Source organism: Mesoplodon densirostris, chromosome 6, assembly GCF_025265405.1.
Source record: "Mesoplodon densirostris isolate mMesDen1 chromosome 6, mMesDen1 primary haplotype, whole genome shotgun sequence".
Lineage (NCBI taxonomy): Eukaryota > Metazoa > Chordata > Mammalia > Artiodactyla > Ziphiidae > Mesoplodon > Mesoplodon densirostris.
Genome location: NC_082666.1, coordinates 1,915,229 through 1,932,982, shown reverse-complemented (window position 1 = coordinate 1,932,982; position 17,754 = coordinate 1,915,229). Strand labels below are relative to the sequence as shown.

The 17,754-nt window shown below is 56.3% G+C and overlaps 1 protein-coding gene across 11 annotated transcripts in view; it reads right to left on the bottom strand.

The window, feature by feature from the left end:
• Positions 1-11,912: 11,912 nt before the first annotated feature.
• CAMSAP1 (calmodulin regulated spectrin associated protein 1) overlaps positions 11,913-17,754 on the bottom strand; it is a 55,643-nt gene continuing 49,801 nt past the window's right edge. For 7 of the 11 annotated variants that reach the window (XM_060101507.1, XM_060101509.1, XM_060101512.1 and 4 more), the window contains 3 exons: positions 17,074-17,192; positions 16,498-16,616; positions 11,913-13,049 (listed from right to left, as the gene is read on the bottom strand). In XM_060101507.1, coding sequence (XP_059957490.1) covers positions 12,747-13,049; positions 16,498-16,616; positions 17,074-17,192 — 541 coding nt within the window. In that variant the 3' untranslated portion in view covers positions 11,913-12,746. The remainder of the gene's footprint in view (positions 13,050-16,497; positions 16,617-17,073; positions 17,193-17,754) is intronic. The other 4 variants (XM_060101508.1, XM_060101510.1, XM_060101514.1 and 1 more) reach the window with 1 other exon arrangement.

Genomic DNA, 17,754 nt, shown 5'->3' with positions numbered 1-17,754 from the left:
GTGCCATGTGGAGCCCTCCGGGCTGACCTTGTCCTGCCAGGGTCCGTGAGCCGCGTGATGCATGAGCGCAGGGCCCCGACCCCCGCCTGCCGCCCAGCCCAGAGCTGCTCCCGGGACTGGACCCTGTGAGGGCCGAGGCTGCCCCGGGCACTGCCAGACGCTGGTGGGAAGCCTTTTTAACCTGTTTTTACAAGTCTATACAATCCCTGGCCCTTTGCACAAACGCACCGCAACTCGTGACCGGGTCTGGCCGCAGTGCAGGGACAGGAGCCAGGCTGGACCGCAGAGGCCCGGGCCTGGGGCTCGCACCGGAGCAGGAGGGCACACCGCAGCCCCTGAACTTGCCCGTTTCCACGGCGACGGCTGGTACTGATTCCTGGGCATCGCCCACGGCTCTCAGCCAAGTCACGGGGCGGTGGGCCACCCTCGTCTGCCCTGTGGGTCCCCTGTGATCTCACTCTTGAGGGTCTGGCCCAGAGTCGGGCCGCAAGGGTCTCCGGAACGGTGAGGCAGGCAAGCGAAGGGAGCCTTTTCCAGAAGGAAATGGACAGCAAGAGGGTCTGCAGCGCAGCCGGGCCCCTGGCAGGGGCGGGGCGGGCTCTGGAGAGGTGCCGGCAGCCTGGGCTCGTTGGGAGGGAGGCGGGGCTGCTGTGAGACCCCACAGCGGCCCTGCGAGTCACTGGGGCTCCCGCGGCCCTTGACTTTGGGGAAGAGAATCAGATGACAGCGTTTTCCTCTGTTTTTACGCTGAACTTTCGCAGCCACGCCATCTGACCTCCTTTTTTTTTTTTTTTTTTTTTGCTGTACGCGGGCCTCTCACTGCTGTGGCCTCTCCCGCTGCGGAGCACAGGCTCCGGACGCACAGGCACAGCAGCCATGGCTCACGGGCCCAGCCGCTCCACGGCACGCGGGATCCTCCCGGACCGGGGCACAAACCCGCGTCCCCTGCATCGGCAGGCGGACCCCCAACCACTGCGCCACCGAGGAAGCCCTGACCTCCTTTTAACATCAGACCTGAAGCACAATTCAGCCGCTGGGCTACCGACCCAGGCGTCCACGAGGGACATTTCTCCTCCTGAGGGAGGGACTCGGGGCACCACCGCGGTTCCTGTGTGACTGTTTCTGACAGGTTTTGCACGCTCAGTGCTGGAAACTTCTATTAAATGGATGCATCCTGCAGACAAGAGGATTGCTTGTAAGGCCTCCCCTCCATGGCTTCAAGCTCTGGGCCTGGGTCTGCCCCAGCCGCCCAGTTTCAAGGGCTAGAGACACTTGCTCTGGTCCCCAACCCACTGGGCCCCACAGGGAAGCCCCTACCCCAGGGAGATGCTGCTGGCCTGAGCCTTCCCGAAAAGCAGGAAGCAACTCAGGTGGTGGCGGGGACGGGGTCCAGGAGGGCTCCCTGGCGAGCTGCCCGGCCCTGGAGCCCGGCTGTGCCCAGGAGGGGCGTGTGCCCCACGCCAGCACAAGGCAGCCATGTTTGTCTTGGGGTGGGGCCCCCGCTCCTCCAGAGAGTATTCCCAGAGGCTGGCGTAGGGCGGGGCCACACAGCTGCTGGAGGGGCCTGCCCTGAGGGAGGGGCACACTTGCAGTTCCTCTCCTCCACACTGGCTGCCTGGGGACACCCCCTCCTGCCCAGAGAGCGTCTACATGCCTAGGGGATGGTGTGGGCTGTGGGCAGTCAGGAAGGGGGCTGACCGGCTTGGGAGACCCCAGGGCCCTTGATGGAGCGACAGGCCGCCAACGTGGGCTAGGGTGGCCTCTGGGGCCAGGGCCCGTCCCAGCAGGGTCAGTGGCTCCTGGGGTCCTGCCAGTGAGCGTCGTCTCCTGCACCCGCCACCTCTCCTGGCACCCACGCTCCAACTCCCTGAGGGGAGGGGACCCTGCTTGGCCGCTGGACCGGGGGCTCCAACCAGGTGGGGCTGCAGCCCCTGGAACCCCGGCAGGGATCCTCAGGAGTTGCCTGACTTGAGTCTGGGGTGCACAAGACAGGCGGTGAGAAGTGGGGTTCGTCTCCAGACCGGGATGCACACTCACACCCACTGCTAAGTGCAGACAGAGGGCCCAGCGGAGGCTGGAGACCTGCATCCAGGCGCCCTGACCGAGCGAGTAGAGAACATTTCTCAATGTTTTGCCGAGTTTTTCAAACATAACAAAATTAAGAGAAAAACCTCTGTTTTTTTTATTCCTATAGAAAGCTGGTCAAAACAATAATGCCAGCAACGTGCTGGCCATTCCAGCTTGTCAAGGGCGCAGGGCCTGGGAACACCGGCTTAAGGTGCCCGCTCGCCCCACCCCGGAGCCGAGTGTTCACAGGCAGACGTGCGGCAGGTGCAAGTGGGCACCCAGGCACGGGGCGGCCGCCCAGAATCTCACAAAGAAGTGCAACTGGCAGCTGGGGGCCGAAAGGATACGGAACCACAGCAAATGCTTACTAAAGCCAGAGAAGGCAGAAAGAGGGAGAAACAAAGGACAGGGCGTGCACAGCACAGTCCTCTACCCCAAGTCCACCTGTCAAGAGAGGAAGGAGGCCCCTCATCGGGACGGCGCCGGCCCACCCCATGCCCCGGAGGCCGAACACGGATGCGTGTTTGGCCTCCGCAGGACCGTAAGGCGGGCACCCCACAACGCTCTTGGCCCTCATCTCGACCCCGGTCCACACCCAGTGGTCTCAGAGGTGCCTCTTCCTTTCAGGGGCAGCTGTGCGCCCTGATGGGTGGGTCTCTCAGAAGAGTCGCAGCATTTTCCTGTGAGATTGGCGAGCTACGGCTTCCTGCGTCCCAGGCAGGGCTGCGTCCCGGGGTCCCCCGACAGGCGTGCCGGCTGGGGTGTGCCGTCCAGGACCTTAGTCTGCCCGCTCTGAAGGCAGCCCCGCCCACCTGGGGCTTGGGGGGCTCAGCTGGGGCCTCCAGGGGTGGGGGCTGGGGGAGCACCCCCGGCATTCCAGGCCCCCAGGGGTGGCCAGATGGCCAGAGCCACCTTCGTCCTCCGTGATATCAGCAGGAGCTTGGGGGCCTAGCAGGGTGGTCTCGGGGAACTCGGATGCCCAGAGCAGGCCCTCCAGGCGGGACTGTCAGAGACAGTCTGCAGCACGTTCCATGGCCCTGGTCACAGAGCACAGAGCTGGGAATGACCATCAGGTCCTCCATGCCCCGGGCACCCTGCATGGGCACCTCCAGGTACCCTCAAGGGCCTGCCTGGGGGGGTGGGGGGGGCACACAGCACTGAACCACACCCTCTGCAGCCCTTCTGCAGCAGGGGGACCTCCTGGCCCCTAGCCTGGCACACCACTGCAGGCTCCAAGAGGCCCGCTGGACCCGGAAGTGTGGGCCAGGCTTGGCTGCACCTTCCTGTCTCCAGGGGGACACCCTTCCCGGCAGCCCGGCCTCTATCAGGGACCTGACTGTGGCTGTGAGTTCCCAGCAGGCCCGAGGCCTCGCCTGTCAAGGGCAGAGAGCTGCCCTCCCAGGTCCTGAACTCCAGCCGCTGCCCGGAAGATGGAGGAGCAGCAGACCATCCGTCCTTCAGGGAGGGGCCGTGGTCAGGACTCTACCTCGCCCTCCTCTTGGGCACCTGGGAAGCCTCAGGGGCCAGGCAGCCAGGAGGAGGTTCCGGAGCATGAGGTTTGCACTGGGGATGCGGTGTGAGCGTGTGGAATGGGGGGGAAGAGCCCGTGTCCACCCGAGGGTCTCGTCGTGGCACTCTAACACCCCTGCCTGGGCGGGCTGTGGGGTCCCTGTCACCCCAGGGCCTGTCCCCTCTCACGAGGACTTGGGCAGAAGGTACAGCAGCATGCCGTGGGCTAAGACCTGCCTTCCCGCCATCCCCAGGCAGGCTTGGGGCTCGGAGGCTGCAGACTGTACCCGGTCCCGCTGTGGGCCCTGCTCTCCCACCAGGGAGGGGACCCTCAGGCTTGAGTCTCATACTTTAGGAGACTGTGGTACGGGGGGCGAGGGGTGCAAGATGAGTCTTGGATAGAAAAAGCACCTCTACCCAGGACTATTGCACACCAGCCTCCCCCAAGTTCCAAGTGACTGAGGCCCAAGTTAACAACGTGGGTTCACAGTGGACCTCCATTCTGGCTCTGGTCACCTGCAGGGAGACCACCCGGCCCCTGCAGACCCCTTCTCTGGCTGGGACCCCTGTCACCTCAGAGCGGCTCCTCGTCAGGGGTTAGGGTCCCGGAAGGTGTTCAGGGAACCTGGCCCCGAGGCAGGGGTCCTCGAAGCCAAGCACCACACCTCCAGGGTCCCTCTGGGTCATGCTGGGGAGGACAGCTCCCCCAGGCCGCCTGCCTGCTGCCCCGCACCGTCCCAGGGACCCGGGCCACAGCCCCCGGGATGGCAGGGGCTCCACACGCTGGGCGTCTGCCACAGCCCGTCCTCCTGCCCATCTCGGGGCCGGCCCTTCAGGCCAGCAGCCCCAAGAGTCCGGACGGAGGGGGCCCATGGGGAGCTCAGTGCCCACCTTGGCTCTGAGGCAATCCCTGTGGCTGGTTCCTGGCTGCCCTGCTGCACAGGGCGGTTCGGGGGTCTTCCCAGGGGAACTCCTCCCCCAGGGCCTCCCCCAAGAGCTGGTGCTGAGCCTGGGTCCTCACTGAGGGGGGCTGAGCCTGGGTCCTCACTGAGGGGGGCTGAGCCTGGGTCCTCACTGAGGGGGGCTGAGCCTGGGTCCTCACTGAGGCTGGACGGGGAACCAAATAAGCCTTGAGAAACGCTGCCTATCACAACACCAAAAAGAGAGTGAAGAAGTGCTGAACAGGTATGATAACACAGAAGATAACATAAATATGCTTTAAAAACTTACCTTCTGTATATTGTTTAGAAAAAGATAGACGACCCAGCAGGAAAATAAGCAAACAACTTGAAGAGACATTTCACAAAAGAAGAAAATCAAGAAGACAAACAAAGAGATTGAAATATGCTCTACTCATCTGTAACCAGGGAGACGCCAATTAAAAACACTAAGAGGGGCTTCCCTGGTGGCGCAGTGGTTGAGAGTCCGCCTGCTGATGCAGGGGACACGGGTTTGTGCCCCGCTCCGGGAGGATCCCACATGCCGCAGAGCAGCTGGGCCTGTGAGCCATGGCCGCTGAGCCTGCATGTCCAGAGCCTGTGCTCCGCAACGGGAGAGGCCACAGCAGGGAGAGGCCTGCGTACCGCAAAAAAGATAAAAAATTAAAAAGTGGCGCAGTGGTTAAGAATCCTCCTGCCAATGCAGGGGACACAGGTTCAAGCCCTGGGCCGGGAAGATCCCACGTGTCGCAGAGCAACTAAGCCCGTGCGCCACAACTACCGAGCCTGTGCTCTAGAGCCCGCGAGCCACAGCTACTGAGCCCACGCGCTGCTACTACTGAAGCCCGTGCACCTACAGCCCGTGCTCCGCAACAAGAGAAGCCACTGCAATGAGAAGCCCGCGCACCGCAACGAAGAGTAGCCCCCGCTCGCCACAACTAGAGAAAGCCCGTGTGCAGCAACGAAGACACAACGCAGCCAAAACTAAATAAATAAATAATGCTAAGAGAAGGGGTTATATTCCAAACACCAACAGTAAAAAAAAAAAAAAGCCACGCTTTGGCATATGTGCTGCTCCCATAAAGAATCCTGTCTAGATTATTTTAAAATCTTCTATGAATCCGTAAGAAAAAGAACCACCCAGTTAGAGTGGCCCAATTGAAAGTGGGCAAAGGAAATGACCAGAATCTCCCAGAAAGGGAAGCGTGAATTTGCTCTGTAGACATCTGAAAAAATGCTTCACCCTCATGTCAGGGGACGCCCAGTGACACCAGCAGGACAGCCGTTGGGATTCCACGTGAGCCCACCGTGCACCCGCTGTGCCAGCCCGAGCAGAGCCCCCGCACCCCCCGACCTGCTCTGAGACCCCAGGGCTCGTGGGCTTAGTCCCACAGGATGGACTCCCCGCCACGCCACCCCCAGTGGGACTGCACCCCGTGTGGGCGGAGGGAGCTGCAGTCCACGTGGAGGCACGTGGCCCTGCTCACCTGCTGGGGCCCAGCCCCTCCCAAGCCCAGACGACAGGGCGAAGGCAGGCACCCGAGTCAGGGCTCCTTGTCCTGGGTCCCCAGAGCCAAACCCTGAATCAGCAGATGACACCCCGTGGAGAGTCCTCTGGGGATTTTGTGTGGGGTGGCGGCCCATCTGCAGACCCGGCGGGAGGGGTCGGCACCTGGAGACTTTGAACCTCGGGCTTAGTCACACCTCCGGGATGCCCTAAGTGACCGTAAGCGGCTGTTCGGGGAGTCAGCAGTGGGCTTCACTTCCCGTGACCGCCCTGCTCAATGCACGCGCTGGTCACGAGCGGGTCTGGAAACGCTTCAGTTTGCATGCTGGTCGCTGTGCTTCTAACCCTCACCACCTCCTCCTGTGCTTTTCTAGGAGGACTTTTATATCTCTGCCAATAAAGACGGTTTGGGCTTTTCTCCTCCTACCTTTAAACCTCCTGTTTCCCCGTCTTATTACAACGGCTCAGATGTCCAGGAAAGCCCTGGCTACTCACTGTGACCACAGGCAAACTGGCCTCCACCCTGACTTAACAGTGAAACACTGAAAGTGTCCCCAGTTAAGTGTGGGGCTCGCTGGAGGTCTCCAGCGGGTATCATCAAATTACGAGAATTCTAACGGCAGCGTTTTTCATCGTGAATAATACCTACTGAACGCCATCAACGTTTTTTTACATGTGGTTTCCCTCTTACACAACGTAAATTACACTTTCTCACGTTGAATCTTTATCCCCATTTAAACACTGCTGAGCATAATGTCTCAGTCTGGGTTCATTTTAGTATTTTATATTCACCAGCAGGAACTAGAGCATGATTTTCGGTCCCTGTGTCTTTGGCCAGGTTTTGATGCAGAGAAACCGAGTTGTACGCGTCACTCTACCGTGTGGCCTTGCACAGCACCCCTACCTGAGCCTCCTCGCGCCTGAGATGTGCCCTGCCCCGCCCCCAGACACACCTGAACATCTCTGAGGGTGTCTCCTGGTCAACGACACGGCACAGTCTGCATGACAGCACTTCCCCTTCTTGGTGGCACATCTTAAAATTAAGGACATCTTAGACCAGCAGACACGGGTCCTTCTAGTCACCCGTCTCAGAGGCTCCACGAGGACAGGGCGCCCAGGGGCCGCTTGCTGACGCCACCTGCCCCGTGTGTGCGACGTCCGAGTCTGCGGATGCCCGGGAGGGTCTGGAAGCGTGGACAGCGGTGACCCCCTGGGCACTGGCACTGGGGGTAGGCAGCCTTCAGCTTCCCCTGGTGTGATTCTCAACTGTTTACTGCATTTGATGCTTTTAAGGAGTACATTATTTTATAAATAAACAAAAGTAACATAAAACACAATTGTCCGGAAAGCAGGGCTTGTTTGTTCATTTGATCCATTTCTAGTCCAAGGAAAGCGTCTCCAAGTAGGGAGCACTACCCAGTGTTTCCTCAAGGGCGGCGCCTTTGGGCAGAGTGGGTTCCGGGCAGTGGGAGGCCTGGCGGTGGGTGGGTGGGGGGTTGCCCTCACTGAGGGCTGCCTGCCCTGCGCAAAACCCCCCAAGTTCCAGGGCAAGGCCTTGCCCTTGTACCTAGTTCTATGCAGCTGAGGTGCCACCTGCCCGGGGCTTCTAGAACGAGGTCTGCAGCGCCAGTGTTTACGTGAGGGCCTGGGCGCTCAGAAAGCCAGACCAGATGCCCCAGTCCCGGCACCCAAATCACCCGTAGGTCTGTCTCTAACAGATGATCCTGCCCGACTTCAGGGTGGCCCTCCACTCCTGCCCTTCCCATGGGACCATACCTGGCACCGGACGATGAGCAGGGCTCCAGGTGGGATGGGCCCCGCCCCGTTCTCCAGTCCACGTGTGACCGGGCAGTGGCCTCCACATCCCCATCCCTGGGCTCTGGGCCCCACCCTACGCCCCATGGGTCCCCAGGATTTGTGACGCAAACGTCCCGCGAGTTCATCCCACATCCAGGTGCAAGAGCGAGGGCTTGGCGTCCCCCAGCCCCAGCCCGGCAGCAAGTTTAACCAACTTTCACCAAACGTCCAGCTGGTGCCGGCAACATGGTCCGAGGGCCGAGAACAAATAAAGAGAGACGCCCCCGCTGCCCCCAAGAAGCCCCGTGTCCGCCCCACGTGCCCTCACCTGGCCGGTCATCTGCCCCCTGACCCTCCCCCTCACGCATACCCTCCCAAAGCAGCCACGTCGTCCTAAGCAGGTGACACCTAATGCCTGACCCCCGTGGATTCTCCCCGGGAGGGCTGCCTCTCTGGTGCAGCAAACACTCCTTGGATGAGGAATCTTAGTGCCCATAAAACACAGGGCGCTCGCGAGCTGAACAGGAGTCTGGTGTGAAGAAATATAAAGATAACAACGTATTTTCCACCCCGCACACAGTGGCTTGCAACAATGCTTCTCCAGCTGATCGACTCCTACTGGCAGTTCCATGCCTACTACGAAAACCACACAAAGTAACCATTAATAAATATACTTTAGAAGCAAAAAACTCCAGGGAGAACTCTGGTGACAAATACTGAGAGCCACTCATTTAAAAAATGAGAATAAACACTTTGTCAAATTTTATCAAGCTCTGTACTTGGGATCCGTTTGCTTTTCTGTAGGTACGTTCTACTTCAATTTTAAAAAAAGAACAAGAGTTGTATTGTGATGAAAACAACAAAAAACTCACCACCTAGAATTAAAAGGGCAAAAAACCAGATTGTTTCTTGCAAAAATGGAGACTAGAGAGGTTTATCAGTTCAACTGAAAATAACTGCTTTAAAAAAAACCCAAACACACACTTTAAGTCCTGACGCTTCAGCCTGCCTAGCAGTGCTGCTGACGCCGTCTGGATGCTCAGAAACTCCCATCACAGGATCCTGACCTGGATGAGCAAAGAGCACGCATGGTCCAAGGCCATCTGAGCCCCCATCTCAATGCCTGGTCCTTGGAGCTGCAGGCTTGTCCATTTAACCAATCACATCATTACAGCATTTCAAACTGTAACCTTGGAACGTGTGCGCAGCCGAGGCCCACAGTAATGGTACCTCAGCATTCCCAGTTCCAGACAATCAGTCACCAAATGAAAACACAGGCCCAGAGATGTGACTCCAAGGCCAAGATTGCTAGCTTCTGACCTTCGTAATAGCACCAGCCTAGACTTCACTTTTATGGGAAAGTCGGTTTTTATGCTGTTGCTATTTCTTTGCACCAGCGGCGACCCCAAATTCTCATTGCCAAGAAAGGGTTCCCGTGAAACAAATCTTTCACAAATTACATCCGGGCTTGACGACGTGGAGTTCAGGCTATAATTTTTACTACGCTTTGTTCAATTATTCATTCCCACTGTAAGTGGCTTTTCCTTGCTATTTAGGAAATCACTTGGATACGGTAACTTGCTCTTTCTAAAGAACAGAGAACAACGTAAGGAGTGGAGATCACCCCCTCCTAGATGAGCACAGGGAGGGGTAGGGAGACAGAGGGGCCTTGCTTCTTCCCAGGGCAAGTTCTGCCCCCGAGATCGCAAACGGTCCCCACAGCTCGGGCCTTCGCACGGAGATGCAGTCAGGGACGGCCCAGAGAAGGCTCCAGACCACAGCAAGGTGCCCCCAATCCCTGCAAGAGGCGGCCTGGTGGGATGCCACCCAGACGCGTTCTGCTCCCCGCCAATGCTGGCGGACTTGGCCGTGACTGTGACGCAGAAGCGCAGCCCATCCTCCCCACACGCAGAGCCCCCACCAGAAACGAGGGCCATGAACTGGGAGGGGGCTGCCTAAAGCCGCTCACTGCCGCTTCTCAAAGGCCAAACCGCGTTTCACAGAGTAGGTCAGCATCAATTAGGAAAGGCTGGCTAAGTTCATCTTAACAGGAAATTTTATTTCAGGTACTTTTCCCCCCAAGTAAGAACTACCGTTTCAAAAAATAAAAGTATAACCTAGGGACTTCCCTGGCGGTCCAGTGGTTAGGATTCCATGCTTCCACTGCAGGGGGCGCGTGCTCAATCTCTGGTCGGGAAACTAAGATCCCACAAGCTGTGCAGTGCAGCCAAAAATAAATAATAAGTAAAAGAAGATAACACACACACAAAAAGTATAACCTAGACATAACTTTGGAATTATTCTATTTTTCAATTTGCCAGAGCAAAGAACATAGTTTGGGTCCAAACACACTACTCTGCAGTGACGTGCAAAGTCAAGTCAAAGGACACACAGGAAAGACAGTCCGTCTCTGGTGTGTGCGAGCGTCCACCCCCCCACACCCCGCCATGTACACACACTCATGCACACGTGTGTGGGGATAAGTTAATACATCTGCACATATATTTGTAAAATATGGGGCTCACTCACTGCAGTTTTATTTGGGCTCCTGGGATCCCAGCTCACCACCAAGGACTCATACATGAACCTCATCATGTGCTCAGCCATTCAGGCAACGCTTTCTTCACCAAGTTAAATTCTAAACGGGTAGACAGGTGGCTGGTCAGAATGCTGAGAAGCAAGGAAAGACGTACAACCCTCCACCGTAAGAACACGACACAAATATGCAGGTACCCTGGAAGGCGAAACAGTTACAGAGAGACCTACAAGGCAATTAACGACTTTACCACCACCAAAGCCAGAGAGGACTGAAATCTCCACCACGAAAGGGAACCCCGCGTCTGAAACTTCCTGGGACGCACAGGGGGCCCGAGGGGAGCATCCGTCCCCACGCCCCGAGCACTGGTCCTCACTGGCTTCACGAAGGGCACAAAGCACCACATGCGAACAACCTTCACGACGCTCCACAGGCTGACTGACTGTATCAGAAAACCCAGAGTTCACCCAGAACTTTGGGAGGAACGAGATTTCCAGCACTGGGCCGGCAGTGCCTCTAAATCTTCACTGAAAACAATCAAATTCCGCTGACTTCAACAGGACTGTGTTATAAAATGACAGAGAAGTTGTCACACGTCTTGTCTGCATAAAGGAAGAAGTTGGAAAGCGTCCCTTCTCTAGAAACATGTGATTCTCTAATAAAAGGGACGTTAGTTAACTAGAGACCACATGGAATTTCTCTACAGCAAGGAGCTGGGGACACTGACCAACAAAACAAGTCACGACAACCTCACGCAGACGTGATCATAAAAAGCAAATTAGTTAATTACTTTATTACATTTTAGTGCTTTCTTAAAATAAATATAATAATATAATATCAAACATACAGTGAGAAATAAAGCACACGTGTGAACGGCATGGTAACAGGAAAGTTCACTCAGGACTGTTTAATACTCAGCACTGGAGAAACCGCACAGCTTCGTTACCTATTTACAGACAGAGCTGCTGGCTACCGATATATACAAACCCAACCGGGAGAGGGCAAGGCCCTGCCGTTTCTGTACCACGTTCCCTCCATCCTCATGGACACAGTCCACTCACCCTTTCATTGAAAATTACCAGTATACTTGTCTTAACTGTTTCTCTCCACTGATCTTTAGTTTTTTTCTGCAGTTTGAGATAGATTCAAGTAACACTCCCGAGAAAACATGTGCAAAACTAACATATGTGACTCCAGAATCTTCCGGCAGTCGGGTCAGCTGCTCAGCTGCACAGGTGTCGGCAGACTTCCGGTGCCGTGTGGAGTCCGGGCAGGAACGTCTGGTCCGGAGGAGCACTAGTGACTGTCAGGACCACCGTGGAGAGAACCCAGAGCATTCCGCTGACCTGGCATTCCGAGACAGCTGCAAATAACCCCTTTAATTGTCTTTAAGCAGGCGACACAACAAAATGCTCAAACTAAACCGAGATCCGCACCCTTACTGCTCTTCCAGAAGCAAGAATCAGGACGGGTGAGTGATGACGTGATCAAAACACGAAAAGAACTGTCAGCGTAAGTGCATCACCTTTTAAGAGAAACATGCTCAGAGTGAAAAAGATTCTGCTTTACCAAAATCCGTCTTTATTACAGTGAACAAAGCATGAGTGCACTACCCCAGACGTAATGAACGAGGGCTGTAATTGGCTCTGCTTCCTAGTTTCAACGAGGCAAGCGCCAGCAAGAGTACCATTCACCATCCTCGTGATTGCGTGTCGGCGAGAACCCCTCCGTACTTGTAAACGTTATTTTAGCAGAAGACAGACTTTGCAGATTTCAGTGCTTTTAGTGAACTGGTATTTTCAGTAAACTTTTTCTGAGCAGCAAGGAACAAGAATTTTTTTCAGAAATCTTAGAATTGGATATAAACGTTGGCAGTAGACACAATCAATAAATATACAATTTCTCAAATGAAAACGATTTCCCCAACACGAGCTCCTTTCCTACAGACATTCAAAAACCCTGACCCAAGATCGAGTCTCAGTCCTATAATCTCGTGAGATTACAGCTGGCCAACAAGAGGGGTGTCAGGTCATGTGCAAAAGGGGGTGAGGTGAGAGGCAAGAAAGCAAAGGAAATCACTTTTTAATTTATACCGAAGGAGAACTTCAAGTAAAAGGAATCCGCTGCCTGGAGCTTCTGGGCACGCACCCCCCGTCTGGGAGCCTCCGCGTAGCGGTGACCACGGCGGCCGCGAGCCGCTGGAAACGGAGCTGAGTCCTCACTCCGGCTCCACCTGCCGTCCTGTGTGCTGGGACCTAAGGGAGGGTTTTCTCGTGTTGTCTAGAAGCCTCTTTGAAAAAGGTCTGTGATTTTGCACACTTCGTACCCAAAAGGATGAACATAATACATATCGAGCTGGCCGGCGCGTCCTCGGACTCCTGCCGCACCAGGGTCATTTACGAGTCTGTGTCTTCTTTGGCACCGAGGGCCGCTTGGGCTGCCACAAGTGGTTGTGAATGGTGAGCGCGTCCACACTGACGGACATGGTTTTGGCCGGGATCAGGTTAAACTGTTTTCGGTCTGAGCTGTATTTATACAGTTTGTCGATCATCTTCTTGGTGATGCTCTTTGGCCCTGTGCCAGTTAGTTTGTAGATTTCTTCAGTGTCAGGATAGTAGCAATAAAGTGCCCTGAACTGGCAGCCAGCATCACGAAACAGTATGATGTAGTGATTCGCGTCACACTTCTCCAGCTCCTGTGTGGAGGGAGTGAAGGAGGAGAGACAGGGAATATGAGACCCCCCCCGCAGTCAAACCGCAGCAGCCACCATCCTGACCAGGAGGCCCGCGGCCAGCGAACCGCCCACCCCGGGGCAAGCTTTCTAGGACACAAAGCTCTGGGTTATCCGTTCAGTGGAGCACCATCTACCACTGAGATTTTACTTCAGTCCAGGTATCCAAGGAAAAAAATGCTTTTAACATTAAGTGAAAAATCACAAGAAAAGATGCTCGATATCATTAGCCATCAGGGAAATGCCCATCAAAACCACAATGGGGGACTTCCCTGGTGGCGCAGTGGTTGAGAGTCCGCCTGCCGATGCAGGGGACACAGGTTTCAGCCCTGGTCCGGGAAGATCCCACATGCCTTGGAGCAATTAAGCCCATGTGCCACAACTACTGAGCCTGTGCTCTAGAGCCCGCGAGCCACAACTACTGAGCCCGCATGCCACAACTACTGAAGCCCATGCACCCAGAGCCCGTGCTCCGCAACAAGAGAAACCACCACAATGAGAAGCCTGTGCACCACAACGAAGAGTAGCCCCCACTTGCCACAACTAGAGAAAGCCCGCGTGCAGCAATGAAGACCCAATGCAGCCAAAAATAAGTAAATAAAATAAATTTAAAAAAAAAAGACAAAGTTCCATTTAAAAAAAAAAACAAACCACAATGGGGGGTACTTCCCTGGTGGCACAGTGGCTAAGACTCTGCACTCCCAACGCGAGGGGCCTGGGTTCGATCCCTGGTCAGGGAGGGAACTAGATCCCACACACATGCCGCACCTAAGAGTCCACATGCCGCAACTAAGACCCAGCACAACCAGACAAATATTTAAAAAAAGCCACACGGGGGTAGCACCTCATGCCCACTAAGCTAGAGTCAGACAGACAGTAACAAGCGCAGGCGCTGGTGCGAAGAAGCAAGCACTCATTTTCCGCTGGTGGAGGGGAGGTGACACAGCCTCTGTGTCGGCCAGTCAGTCGGCCAGTGGTTCAGAATGTCACACAGAGTTACCATGCGACCCAGCAATTCTTCTCTCAGACACTCGAGAGAAGTTAAAACACGCATCCACATAAAACCTGTGCACAAACGTTTACAGCCGCACTATTCCTAACGGTCAAAAGTAGAAACAACCCAAATGCCCATCAACAGACGAAAGGATAAACAAAATGGTCCAGCCGTACACCGGGAAGCTGTTCAGTCACAAAAAGGAATGAAGCACCACACTCGCTACAGCTCGGAGGAGCCTCGGCGACATGACGCCAAGTGAAAGAAGCCACCCCAAAGGCCGCCTCGGGTGTGGGTCCCTTCGCGGGAAGTGTCCAGAAGAGGCAAACACAGAGGGGACCGCAGACCTGGGGGGCCGGGGGCTGGGGGACGAGCGCGGGGAGCGGCCTCGGTACAGGACCCTTCTGCGGGGGGCAGGTTCTGGGATCAACTGGTGATGGCCGCACCCCCTGGGAACAGACTGAACAGCCCTGAACTAGCGCTGAAGGGGGATCTCACGCTGCGTGAGTGACCTCTCGGTAGCGCTGCCACAAGAGAACCGGAAGCAGGCGCGACCGTCAGCACTCGTTACAGCGTCTGCCGTGCCGTGTTCTCAACGTTAAGAAATCACCAACACAAAAACATTTTAAAACAGATTCTCCTCGTGCCTGAAAATGTCTAGTTTCGTTTTCTACTCCTGCAGCTCTCTGAGTGTGGGCCAGGGCTCCTGACACCCTCTCCGGGTCTCTGCTTACTACCGAGACCTGTCCCACAGTATCCTGAGACGTCATCTGCCTCGTCACCCGCCCCTCAGGGTACAATGTCATCGTCCAGCGGCCACGGGACCGTGGTCTGTAACAGAGAGACTCGGGAGCGGGTCACACCCAGCTGTCTTCTACGTAGCCAGGAGCTAAAAAGACTCGTATGATGTAAAACAATGCCGCTCTTCTCACTCTGATTTTGTTTTAGAAAACTGTCATTTTTCACAAATAGATACTATTCTTTTCAGGATCTAACAGGCTTGTTGTTTTTTAAAATAAACAAATATATTTATAAAATTAAGAAGAAAAAGCAAAATTTAAAGCTGCAAGTATAATGCTGATTTCAACGACATAAAAACTGTTTAGACGTGAACAGAACTAGAGGCGCAAAGACACATCCAGGCCCCCGGGCCCCGCCCTCCGCAGGCTCATCACGGCCCCGCCTCCCCCCTCTCGCCTCTCGCGCCTGTCCCTGCCGGCAGCCGACATGGCCGCTCAGGAGGCCGTGGCTCACGGCCGTCCTCTGCCCACAGCTGCATTCACCCCCTCACCCAAGGCAAAGCCAGGTCCCCTTCGGCCCACAGAGGCCCGACTGGAGCTGCCCTGTGACCTCTGACCCCCCAGCTCCCCGGCTCCAGCCCCAACCGGGGGATCAGTCCCACCTGGAGCCCGTGAGCCTCCCCAGATCTGCGGGGCACCCTCCCCGCTCCAGGCCTCTGCTCAAATGACACCTTCGAGTAAGACCCACTGACCGACCAGCCTACTGGCCACTGCAGCCACCCTCAGGCCCGCGTCCGGCTCCCCTTGCACTCTTTCCAGACCGCGGCCAGAATCAGCACCACCCACTTTTGTAAACAGGTTTTTGGGGACCGAGCCGCCCTCTGGTCAGGCCATGGCTGTTCTCACGCTGTGACAGCACAGATGAGCAGACCCGCCGGCCTCCAGTGTTCCTCGTGTGACTGCTCTGTCACGGGGCCGCCTCGTGCCTGGGACCGTCGGCTCCACAGCCAGGCCTTTGCGTCTGCTCCTGGACCAGCCCAGAGGCTGGAGCAGCTCGGTGACACGTGAGTGGAGAGGAGCCCCGCGCCCCGCACGGTGCCCCGAGCCAGAGCGTCACTCAGGTCACGGCACGCAGTCCTGACCTGGACCCTCCTTCCACATCTTCTACCCGCTGAGGCCACCACCACTCAACGTTAAGTGACCGAGGGCTGCTGCCCCCGGGGAGCAAACAAGTCAACCCAACGGGACAGAAACGACCAGCATTTTGCCCTGAACTCCCACTTCTCCAGTGGCCCCAGCTCAGAGCTGGGGTCCCTCCTGTCTCCACCGGACACCACCTCCGACCCGCCCGCAGATACCCTGCCCTCGACACCAAACTAACTCGAGAAACCTCACCCACTGCCCGTGGCCCACCCTGGAGGGCCTGCCCTGGACCCCCAGCCCCAACCCCAGCGCAGCCCCATCCGTCTCGCTGGTCTGAATCCCGCTCTTCCACGGAGCCGTCCCAACCGCGAGGGCCTGGGACACGAGTGTCCTGCGTGTCGTCACACACAAGTCACACACGTGCAGGACAGCAGCCTCACGTGTCAACAATCAGGATTCTCTCCTCTAGAAAGACCCCTCCTTTATAAACACCCTTATTCTACATAAAAAACTGGGGGTGAAATTCGATACTTGCCTCTAATATTGAATTCTTGTGAGGTTCATTCACCTTTCCGGCCAGACAGCAATGGGATATAGCATTGTGAATAATTGGTTTGTTTGATTTGCTGCTAGGCTCCTTAAACAGCTTGGGACCTATGAAAAGCAGGCCAAGATTGGCAAAATTATTATGTACAGCATACACACACACACACACACACACACACACACACACACAAAAGAAAGGCAACAATTTTGTAGAACCAAGCAGCAGGTAGGCTGAATTAAGGATGTTTGTAATTTTCTGAAAATGGGAAGTAATAGCCACTTCAAATCTATAACAGAATTCTAAGTTACAGATTTTAAATAAACTAAGGAAAAGACTAAAGTAAGTAATAATTTATTCCCTTTCTAATTTGGGTTTCTTTGATAAAAAGAAAAAAAGAAACCAAGCAACAGTAATTTTTAAAAGCCTAAGGTTCCAAAGTGCCCAGGACGCCAGTGAGCCATGGGCTGTGCAGACACAAGGGCATGTCACCCACTGCGCCCGTGCCCCGCACCCCCACCACGACGCAGCCGTGTGCCCGTGCCCCACAGAGAGGGAGGCTGTCACCTGTGTACTCGGCCACCGAGGCAAGGGAGGACGCGGCGGACGCCGTCTCCCAGTCTCTGTCGGTGCTCCTGCTGGGGTTGCGGCTCAGGATGGGCAAGGTTTCCAGGGACTCGACTCTGCTGGGGAAGAGGATGGGGGCGGGGCTGGGAGGGCGGCGGGAACGCCTCCTCTCGCCCGCAACTGGCACCGGCTGGCGGGATCCCGCCCTGAAACGGGCCAGGCTGCACCATTGGCACATGAAGGGCCATCGGCCGCGGCAGGAGGCTGGCAGCAACGGTGGGGTGCGCAGCCGGGCTGCTCCCTGGAGAACACAATGACAGACTCGGGGCAAGACACAAAGACCCCACCCGCCTCGGGCACCAGAGTGACCTCATCAGGGAAGGTTCGCCCTCACGCTCAGCCTTGCTGGCGTGGGAACCAGAGGACCCGGTTTGGGCCAACTGCACCGCTGCCAGACAAGGGACGGGACCCCGGGAAGGAAGGACGGGCAGAGAGGGCCGAGTCCAAAACCCCGGCAGGTCTCAAACGACTCTCCAATCCCTGGCAGGCCTGAGCCGCGTCCCTGCAGGGTCGTCTCCGCTGAGCGGGACACAGACGCTCATGCAAGGGAGACAGGTGTGGGCACAGTCTGAATCCAACCCTGGTAACCGACCGCCTGGACAAAATTCCAACCAGAATTCA